General features: G+C 39.6%; 2 protein-coding genes across 2 annotated transcripts in view; one reads left to right on the plus strand and one right to left on the minus strand.

The window, feature by feature from the left end:
* Positions 1-353: 353 nt before the first annotated feature.
* On the plus strand, positions 354-7,197 carry LOC118412690 (neuronal acetylcholine receptor subunit alpha-10-like). Its single transcript, XM_035815707.1, has 7 exons — positions 354-425; positions 998-1,171; positions 2,058-2,191; positions 2,472-2,516; positions 2,874-2,983; positions 4,827-5,368; positions 5,910-7,197. Exons 2-7 carry the CDS (start codon positions 1,123-1,125, stop codon positions 6,338-6,340), a joined length of 1,311 nt encoding a protein of 436 aa, XP_035671600.1. The 5' UTR covers positions 354-425; positions 998-1,122; the 3' UTR covers positions 6,341-7,197.
* Positions 7,198-7,206: 9 nt separating this feature from the next.
* The window catches only part of LOC118411694 (neuronal acetylcholine receptor subunit alpha-10-like), a 14,271-nt gene continuing 9,833 nt past the window's right edge, over positions 7,207-11,644 (minus strand). Inside the window, exons 7-9 of the mRNA XM_035814172.1 lie at positions 11,483-11,510; positions 9,738-10,132; positions 7,207-7,383 (exon numbers count right to left, since the gene is read on the minus strand). Coding sequence (XP_035670065.1) covers positions 7,207-7,383; positions 9,738-10,132; positions 11,483-11,510 — 600 coding nt within the window. The remainder of the gene's footprint in view (positions 7,384-9,737; positions 10,133-11,482; positions 11,511-11,644) is intronic.

Consider the following 11,644-nt stretch of genomic DNA (forward strand, 5'->3'; position numbering starts at 1 on the left):
GCGAAATAAAGGTGTAGTTATTTAAGGAAGCTTAACTATCGACATTTATGATAGCAGGATATAAATTTGTGTATGAGAAATATACGTGACAAAAATTAGAATATTAATTACTATCTTACAGAAGTTGGAACGACGCAAATGCAAGCATATATAGTACAAACAATGACTTCTAAAATCCGGCATTCTTTCGGGGAATGCTGTTGTCCGTCTATCATAACCTCGCCCTAGATAAATACTGGGATCATTGTATATGACTGCCCAATCATTTTCTGAATGACAAAGAATATAGGTGCAGTATCCAGGCGCCGGTAGGCATATGACGACAGAGGCCGGTTTTTCCACTCGTTACGTTACGTATACACGCAACGAGTATGGCAAACCCACAGCTTTGAGTCTGACACACAACTAGACCTTCTTTTGTCTCGGTATGTCGTTTCTTCGTAAATCATATACAAGTTCTTATCTTTGGCAGTAGAATTGACTAGATTAAGACGTATTTGTTCGAACAGTCGAAGAGTTCAACTGTACTATGTAGCTATAGCAGTAATTTCTTTATTATATGGTGCTAACACTAATATGTCTCGTAATCGCGTTATACCCCTGTCACATTATCCACGATCTTCGGGCGTATCGATGGAAGATCAGCCATATTTAAGATCACAGAATCGTCGTCCGACCGATTTTCGTCAAATGTGACAAGGGGTTACAAGTATGTCCTTTGTGTATCCAAGCGTAATGGTAGACGTTTCATTGTCTAAAACTTGTAGTACGGTTACAGATGTTTTGTAGGACGAACAGAAATTTGTACACAGTCGAAATCTATCTGTTGATCCATTTCTTTCCTGATATGTACTTATGGAACAGAACAAGGATATTTCATATCCACTATGGGTATTATTAATTTTTTTTATGTTGAAATTTTTGTCTGTATGTTTGTTGTTCTATCTCATGTATTACATTATTAGATTTATCTAATGAAAGAAATGTGTGTTTGCAGATATCTTGGTGCGGGAATCAGCACAACTGTTGGCACATAAACAAGGACAAGACGCTAAGTATCACAGCATGTGTTAACTCAGGTTGTGCAGAATTATTCTTATCTTTGGCTCCGAAGTACCAACAATGATGACATCAATTATTTTCATGTTCCTTATTCTGCTGTACGGATATGGTGAGTAAAATGGATGCTATCGAGTCGTTATATGATAGTTATTACAACTTCTACTGTTTCTTCTTGAGTGACAAGGTGTATGATTATCGCGGCCTCGCCCAAGGCAAGGGTTAGCCCTGTCCCCGTAGGGGAGGTTGGCGTCGTTACCTGACAGCTTGTTATTGTGTAACGTAGGCAACAAAATGTTGGGTAGCAAACTGATTCATTATGTGAAAACTTGTGAATGAACGATACTCAAAACAATGGTCCTTTTTGCTACAAAGAAATCTGTTTTGTGTAGTATTCGACTCCCACTGGCGTTTTAACAACCCTACAAGGCTAACTACCTCTGTACGATTGACTGTAAAAGTTAGTAAAATGACTATAGAGTCTACTTTGCTTAGCTCTTGTTATTTGCCTAGACCGGTAAAAGTGTGAATGCCTGATCAGAAATCAGTTCATTTTCCAATCGGTCCAACATCCGGTCAACCGAATTTTTTCAGGTCTGGTTTTTCTGGACCGGTCCAATGAGAAAAACGGGTTTTGTGCCGGTACACAGTACCGGTACCCAGCACTACTTGTGTGTATTTTTTCCACAGTAATAACCTAAGTACCACCAGATGAATTGTAATGATACTTGTTTTTGTTAGGTGTTGTGAACACAAAGTTCAGGAACATTTTTGGCGCTATGGTGGATGATCTTAGTAACGCAACAGAACTTTCGTTTTCTGTATTTTTTTTGTCCTTTGCATTCTATGGTCTTGTTTTATGTCACGTACGTTTTTGTAACCATTGTAGATAAATTAGCATAGCACATGCTGTTGTTAAAGGGCATTGGACAACGTAGGACAAGGATATTTGCTGAGGGCGACAACTAGAGTAATGTTTTCCACACAATTATTTACAGTTGCTGCACTATCAGAACGTGAACTGGTTGCCACGCTGATGACTGGTTATAACAAGGAAGCCCGACCTGTACGGGACCCTTCAAAACCGGTCACGGTCTCTTTGGATGTAACCCTGGCACAGATAATCAGCGTGGTGAGTTCATCTATTGATCAAAACAGATTCTAATGTGACTCCATAGCTACCTGTTGATTGGTTGAAGCCTGAAGAGCCAGACCAATAGATATGCTTACATGTGATGTCATGCATATGTAAATGTTACCCATACCCATGAATTCATCCAACAACGTCCGGCTTTAACAATCAAAAATGGCTGACAGTGACGTCATAGCTATGTCCGTGTAGCTAAATGTGTTGTTGTAAGAGCAAAACAGATTCAATCTAATAGTTCTGTTTTTTTGTTTCCTTTTGACAGAATGTTAAAGAGCAGACCATGACCACTAACTTGTGGATTCGACGAGTGAGTCAATCGTTTCTTTTTTTTTCTCACCTTTTCTTGGTGGTAGGGCTTACATCACAGATGTCGTATACAAGGTGGAGTCGTGTATTCAACATGCGTGAATGATGATTTTCGGGCCTAAGTATTTACTTAGGCTGTTGATTGGGCCGGGTATGTAAGATTGCCGATTAAACCTTCTGTGGCTAGAAAGTAGAGAAAGGACGATGGAAATTTTAAGTGTATATTGAGACTAAACATTAGCAATTCAAAAGCCCTACCTATGCTTCAAGTCCTTTTCTTAGGCATTTCCACTTCAGTGCTTTAAACATCAAATTATTTTCATCACTAATATATCATTGTTGTTGTTTCTATCCCCAGCGTTGGAGGGATGAATTTCTAACATGGAACATCTCAAAATATGACAATATCAAAACCGTCAACTTTAAGAGTGAACTTATATGGCGTCCCGATATTGTTCTCTACAACAGGTAAAAATCTGTTTATTCAAAACTTTAAAAAAATTATTAAATGCTGTACTCTTTTACGTGTTTAGTTTTACACAGGAATTGTATCTTTTATACTTGACAGTTCTGATAGGCTATATGATAATAACGTACCAGTAATAGGGCCTTCACACTTAAACCGAATTAGCAGGAATCAAGCAGAACCAATCGTAATAAAGTATTTGCAAAATTCGTACCACATTCGGGGCCATTTGGGTGGGAATTCTAAATGGACCTTATATCCCCTTCACACGAGAAGGAATGAGCCAAAATGTCGTCAGAATGAAAATTATTTTCTATTCCTGGGAATTCATAGTTTATTCTAGAAATTCTGACTGGCTTCCAGATATTCTTTTGGCCACACTCTGACAGGATTCGAAGTGGCTTGCCGTTTCGGTTCTCTATCGAATGAGATAAGAATATTTCGAATAATGTTGGAATACCTTGGAATGCGGTCATACTGCAGTTAGAATAGTTAGAATCCACTTAGAATCCACTTTGAATCCCATTCGATATTTTTTCCACTTCGAATGCAGTTTTTAACATGTCAAAAACTTTCTGGCCAGCCAAAAGAACGGACACAAATAGTTGGAATGAAGTAAGAATTTCTGGAACACACTACGAATAGCCAGGAATTGCCAGGAATAGAAAATGATTTTCATTCCGACGGCATTTCGGCTCATTCTTGCTCTCGTGTGAAGGGGCTTTAGCGACCCCCTCTTCCTCGGTGTATATGGTGTCATAATGTCTTGTCCTTCGCTATAACCACCTCATACCTCTATACATTGATTCACAAACACAGTTGATAAAATACTGGCTTAGATTACATAACCTCCCAAATAACAGACTCGTAAAGAAAGCATACAATACTTCTGTTCAGCTACAACTAGACTGGGCTGTCCATGTACAAGACATGTTATGTAGACATGGTTTCCAAACTGTTTGGCTCAACCCTGCCGTGAATGCCAATCAGTTTGGAAATTTATTCAAAAACCGCCTGATAGACACATTTCTCTCTGGCTGGAGACAAGAAATAAGAAGTCTAAGCAAACTTAGTACTTATTGCAGAATCAAAAAAGATTTCTGTCTTGAAAATTACCTCTTAACCATCCAAAACAAATCTTTTAGAAATATCATTACGAAACTAAGAATTAGTGCCCACTCCCTACAAATCGAAAAGGGTAGACATCACAACACACCAGCCAGCGAGAGATTTTGTCCAACGTGCCATGATAATATTGAAAATGAATCCCACTTTATAATGGATTGCCCAACATATGATAGAGAGAGACAAGAATTGTTACAGTGTATTAAATACAAATCTGATATAATGTTACCATCTAACAAGACAGAAATGTTTAATATGCTACTATCATGTCCTGCTGATATATCTGCCTATGTCGGTCAATTTATATATAACGCATTTAAAAAACGAGACAATATTATACTGTCCTGAACCAGCACATAATGCTAGCCTGATTGTCAATACTATATACCATGTGTAAAATAGATTAGTTTCCTAGTTTTTTAGATACTAGTAACTTATGTAGTCAAACTGTTCTGAATGTATGTATTGTATGTACATGTTGCCATACACTGTATCCTGTACAGGTGTCATGCAATAAAGTTCTTCTTCTATTCTTCTTCTATAAAACATCCTCGTTCGCTTCGCTCACTCAGTGGTTTGATTCGGTGGTTATAGCAAAGGACCAGGGATAACACCATATACCCAACGGGGAGGCTCATTAACCCTAACCGTAACACTATGTGTGAAATAATATTATACGATACAGTACAATACAATACAAAACAAAATATACCATGACAGGGTTCATGAAGAGGGCTGGTCAGAAACTCCCGACACCAATGTCCGTGTCAGCAGTACCGGTGACGTCACCTGGGGAGCCCCGGTCACCATCATCAGTTCCTGTGTTATGGACATCGCACGCTTCCCTTACGACATCCAAAGGTGCCCCATGAAGTTCGGCTCCTGGACATACAACGGTCTGCACCTGAACCTAGTCAACTTTACCAACAAGGGTGACACCGTAAACTTCATTAGGAATGGGGAATGGACGTTAGAGTCCTTTGGGTTACAAAGAAACGAAGTTGTTTACTCGAGCGATCTGAGTGTGACGTATCCTGACGTCACCTTCACGGTGGTTATTCGGAGACGAAGTCTCTACTACACTTACTACTTCATCACTCCGGGTGTGATCATGTGCTTCTTGTCTCTCTTGGGGTTTTTCCTGCCACCGGATTCTGGGGAGAAACTGTCACTCAACATTACCCTGCTGTTAGCCTTGGTGGTGTTCATGCAAGTTGTGACGGACAGGCTGCCGCCATTGTCAACAAGCATCCCTGCCATAGGTAAGCAGCCTGGTATTTGTACATGCAGTTAATGTTTTTACTCCGCGTCTTCGTCTCCAAACAAATAAGGGCCTGACATTCACCAGACGGCTGCCACCATGGCTAAAGTCGTGAGGTGTTCAAGCGCGCAATGTAGCAAGTGGAAGGGCACGGACTGTCTAGACAGTTCGAATGATTTGTCATGTTTTTGGTCCTTTTATTTCACTAAAAGACATTTTGAAATGTTCCTAGAAGAATATATTGTATCATAATGGATCTAGTTATGTATAACTATGTAATATACTGAATTTAAGGAAGCTACTGGCGTGTAGACTTAAACGCCGATTGGATCACTGCTATATGTCACCTTAATGTCGCAGACTAGTTTTATCATGGACCAGTGTTAGGTTAGCTAATTAGGTAATTTCGCTTGAACTTATTACCTACATATGCATGTGGTATTTTGAGTACATCATATAGTGATATCGTATACGACTTTACGTGTCCTGACTTTGCACTCATACAGCGCTAGCGTTGCCATCTGTTAATTGTCTTCCCCCAGGAACTTTCTATGGAGTGATCATCCTACTGGTGACATTCTCGTCTGCTTTGACCATCTTCACCTTGACCTTGCACTTCCGAGGCCCTTACATCCGACCAGTTCCAGACTGGCTCCGATCCATGTTCTTTCTCGGCCCTCCAAAAGCGAGAGTAACCGTCATCACCAATAACAAATACGTGAAACATAGTCCACAATCTGGGGAGTCGGAAGAAACGGAGTCTGCCCAGCGCAGAGGCGACCTCCTGAGTCCCGCTTTGGGTAGAATTGAGAAAGTCATGAACCACCTTTTGGACGACGAAAAGAAGATGAAATACAAACGAGGTTTGGAAAAGGAGTGGAAGATTCTAGCTATGAAGATTGACCGATGTCTATTTGTTGTCTTCGTGTTGGCATTGATCATTGCAACAGGGGTGGTACTAGGGACAGCCTAAATACTGGTACGAACTGGCCTATTACCGGCAGCTACTGCAAGCGGTCATTATATCTCTAATAACAGCTGCAAACTTGAGGTTACCAAAGCCATGGTCCAGCGAAAACAATTAAAATTTATGAGTGTGTAACGTAGCAAACGGCCTACACATTCATTGAACGTAGCTCAATTTCTGCGTTATTCTATGTTATTCATAACGTTGACATGATTGCTAATGGTATTGCTTCTCTACAAAATACATATAGTGTGGTGATGGAAAACAAACTTTATCAATTCAAGGGGTATACTATAAGCGCAGTTATCTTTAAGCATGTAATAGTATCTATCAAATCTGAGCATTTAAGCGTTACTTTTAAAATGTTGTATAAAAGTTATTGTGAGTTTGTATGTAATTAAATATTAGGCACCAGTAACAAAATTATACCACATGTACACACCTCTGTGCATGCATCTTTTGCTCAGAGACCGCATTGACCCGGATGTTTATCTGAAAGGGACATATTAGCATCCGGTTCTTCCACCAATGCCTTCATTATACGTGACTACCTCGGGGCATTACTCATCTGTTTCGTAAGGGGCGAATTTTGTTTAGTAATAGTGACCTATTTAGAAGTATGTGTCTGATGCTATCGCGCAAAATGCACATAGTTTGAACAACAATATTTGTTATTCAAAGGTTTTCGTTAAATGTGCGACTCCTGTGTCAACATGTATTGTTAAATTTAATACTCGCTAACCGAAAAATTCAAGAAATGTACAACTGTTAGGTGTGGTGTTTTTATTCTATTAGATTGTGGTCCGTCTACATTTAACCACCTGATACCACAGTGATTTTATATTATGCCAAATTGATGAAAATATCGTTTGTCAGTGGTCTTGTTTTGGGTTTCCCATTCCTGTTCCGCATGGTTTGAAATGCGTCACTACAATGATATGTTGGTTACACCCTTTCTTGGTCAAAGGTAAGTTGATGATGCCAAAGTATTCTTCCAGCTCGATGCATCGGATTCCCGTACACCCCAGCACCACAATAAAAAGCGCCGCCTAGCGAGAAAAATAGCATCGACACATATGCAAAGTAGACGATGCAATTTCTTGTCGTCGTATCTGATAAGTAAGCTAGACATTAACTTTGCAGTGTCTATCCCCGATAGATAAATGTGTACGTCATGCAAACACGTCATATATTGAGTTAAATCATAATCATTATTTTTACAGAAAAAGATTCTGTCAGATATGATAATCATTTTGATTAATAGCTGAATCAAACCCAAAATAAACAGAGAGGGATATATACCCTGTTGATTCTCAACAGCCGTACTTACCATGAATGAATCGCGAAACGCCACACAGGATGATGTGAACCACATCCCCACCATTAGACACTCAGCTCATTGCCTCATATACACCTTGACCTTTTGGCCTCTAACCTTTAGATTGCAACCAACACTGCAGGACTGGTGTCCATAATCATGGTTTAAGGAAATGGAGGAGTAGCTCTTTTTTTTTTCTTGTCACTCAAATAAATTACACATTTAAACCTTTGCATTTAGAATATACTGTGCGTGCGCATAAATACGCCGGGAACTGTGATGAAACCCATCCTGTTCTTCCCGTTTAAATGCGATGCTCTTATGACGTCAGCTGCACCTGTGGACCACGATGGAATTTCCTGTAATTATTTTGATTATTCAGTTGGCGTGTGCTCGAGGTTGTACCTAATGTCAAATGCTATGAGTGACAAGGTAAGATAGAGGTTGCATCCTTGATTGTACAGCTTACAATATATCTTTAAATGAGTAAAATTGGTGCATGTTCATTGTGATTTTCCCCTCAATCCTGCATAGTTTGTGCCTTTTCTGTCCATGTTTTGCTACCATGACCTGAAACGTTGACAAGACAAGGTGGTGTGTTACGTTGAAGGGCGGTTGTACTGGCTATATAGATACAGATAATGACAGACAAGAGTTCGGAAAACTCATATTTTACATGAAATAGTGTGATTCCACATTTACATGACCACCTTTACATTGGTCAGTCCAATCATTTACCGATCAGAAGAAATATTGCACTTTGCATTGAGTATGCAAAGTAGGATGTTATTAGCATAATAGGTATTTGTTACTAGTAATGTTCCAATGCCACTGACTACATGTATTTGGGTACACTAAAACACTGTAAATATGTTTTTTTCTAATTGATGATCCAAATCAAGTCCCAATTCGCACGGTTTTTCATTACGTACATCTCTGTTAAAGCTACTTGCATGCTAAATGTCATGGAAATCCGTTTCTTTCAGTTAATCTCCTTGAAATGTTCTAACGAAAACACCCCTCCTTTTTAGGGCAAGCTGATAAGGGGCCCAGTCATACACCACTTATTCCTTACAACACAATCTATCTGTCACTAAAACTCAAGATCATAGAATGTCCAGATTAAAAGATACAAAAACAGAAGCTCTGCTGCAGTACCAAGGTCACACACAAGAGGCCCAAAATCGGCCATGGCCTTCGTTTTTCCAAAACCTACCAGCATATCAAATAGCATCGTATTTATTTAACCAAAGACACATCTAAAATGATATCTCAATTTTTCATGGATATAATGAAGATTTCATTCACACAATACTTATACTCAATAAATGATAAAGTACATTGAATCAGCTAACAACTGTTTTAATTCATTAAGCAAGCGTAATTGCAAAAAAATGCATGGTAATTGTGTATTGTCAGCTAATGCAACATCATCAATATGTCTCTTATAGCATGTCATATATTACAATGAACAGATTCGCTCTTAATTGTGTTTTACACATTCTTCTTATATCAGAGTCACAATATATACCCATTGCAATATATCCAATATCTACTTTACTTTATGTACATTGTTAAAGCAATATGCTATGTTTCACGTGTCAACCTTTTTATCATCAATACAGGACACTGGCAAAAGCAATGTTAATGTAACAAATACACTTTCCTTCTGTGCAATATCTATGTACATATAACATCTTCATCTTAACGGACGGTAGCTGTGTCCATATTTGATATGGTTTCATATTCACTTCATGAAAGTATTCTGTTTTATTTTCTAGCCCGACATATATCTCAGGGTGACACTCGTCGCGATTGGGAACGAAATTTTGGCCAGGTCCACTGGAAACGTCGTTCCTAGAGTGTTCTGACAAGCCAAGGGTCTTGTGTTGTCCTTCTCCTTAGCAGAACAAAGATCTTTCCATGGAAAATAAATCTCCGGCTGGGGTGACATGTGATTGTTGACATATCACACAGAAGGTAATAACCTCCTCTTGTAGGCTAATATATAGCAGACATGATAACAATAAGCGTAATAAACGATAACACAAGGAATAACACAAGTAGACATCTATCCATTTTCACAGCTAAAGTTTTCCACTCATCTTCAATGGCTGTTGTTGAAGCCTTGGATCTGCGCGTGCGCAGCATCTCATCCAGGTGCTCGTTGATGACGTCAATCCTCTTGTGTAGCTCCATGTAGCGTATGGTTTTAGCCTGCAATATGTCCGTTCTCTCCAAGGAGGCGCTGTCCCGTCTGTTACGGTTCATCTCGGGCAGTTCCCGTTGTTCCGTGTCCTCGGGATGGTTGTTGTGACGTGTCTCCTGCAAGAGTTGCTTACAGGCTTTTATGGAGAACATGAGCTTGAGCCATCTGGGTACCGGGCGGATGTTCGGACCCCGGAAGTGGATGCTGAGGATGAAGATGGTAAGGACGGATGACAGAGCGACAATCACGATAGTTGCTCCAAAGAACTGCCCTGAAATGAAATCGAAAACAAACAAGAATTACACACAGTTCACAGATAAAATTTTGACATGTTTTCGACAGTCCTACTGCCAGCTTGTTGAGACTTCAAGTGACCAATCACCAGACCTTATGGATACGCTTCGTCAGCGATTGGTCAAAAGTGCCTGGAAGTTTATACCGTTCGCCGTTTCTGTTGAATTAAGAATTAGATATATTTGTCAACTAATTTGAGCATCATAAATTTATTCATTTCACACAATTAAAATGTATAGAAGTCGATAATTCAGCAATTCAGCTGACCCAACAGCCAATCAATTAACCAACCAACCAGGTAGCCAATTAATTAATGAGCTATCCAAGAATTTGATTGTTGTTTCTATAATGGAAATTTTGTGTCTATCTGGTAGGGCGAGGAGCCGGCCATTGTTGCCAATACGTTTTGCTGCTGTAGACTGATCATTCAATACATGGGGAAAGTTGGTTTTGATAGCATGTATATCATATAATAATGCGGTGATATCGAGCGGTCCTTGCAAGGTCAAAAGTTGATGTCCCCCAGCCAGCATAGCTGCGACCAAGCTTTGATCGGCTTAGCTGTAATCAACGGTCTTTGTTGGTTGTATCACGAATGAGTCGTTTCAATGTCTCCCAAGGGCACTATTATCACTTAATCTACTCCGTACGCCCCCGCTGAAGGACTCAAGCTCATTTCAACTATCGACCACGCCATCCTTCAACATAATTCTTTGTAAAACGTACTCCCAATGCCAATCCCCAATGCCAACATCAATACATCACAGCCGTAGGTTTAAGTCGATATTGTTATTGCAAAAAGATTGGGATGATAAAGTGCTCTCATTTCTTTGTACGCTTATTTTTCAGCAGTCAGTCTAGCTTATACACCTGTAAAATCAATGATAGTTTGTTCCGGGTAATATCCCGCCCCTGTACAAAGTCTGTACATTCAGTGTAGTTTACCATCCTCGTCATTGCAGTTGATGATAAATAGATGGAGTTCCTCTGTTGCCCATAAGCAACTCGTAGTCAGCTGCGTATCATTACCAGAGAGGTTGTGTTCATTATGGTGTACGAGTATTGACTCCCTATTCCAATTACAGGCATCCGGATTCATTTAACGGCACAGTTACCAAAACTCCAATTAACACATTGAAAAGTAACAGAATTACCAGTCCATACTGTAAGGTGACCTAGAATCCTTGTAATGCGGATAACGTGTCATACTGTAAAATGTAAAATAAAGCCTTACCTATTTAACTTTGTAGTTCTTTGCACACAATCACCAGATATCTACATACCACAATTTTGGTAATTCTGTTATATTCATTAGGCCAATACTGACTGATTCTATTCCCCATCTCTAGGTGGAGCTGCAATAGGAACAATACGGTCTGAAACGTGGCTAAGTTTGTATCCCCCCTCATCACGGTTCATGACTGGAGTAGTGGAAAGTAGAACCAGTTAGTACTGATCAACGATGGTAGTGGAGTCATTCCTAATCGAG

Source organism: Branchiostoma floridae, chromosome 3 (assembly GCF_000003815.2).
Source record: "Branchiostoma floridae strain S238N-H82 chromosome 3, Bfl_VNyyK, whole genome shotgun sequence".
Classification (NCBI taxonomy): domain Eukaryota; kingdom Metazoa; phylum Chordata; class Leptocardii; order Amphioxiformes; family Branchiostomatidae; genus Branchiostoma; species Branchiostoma floridae.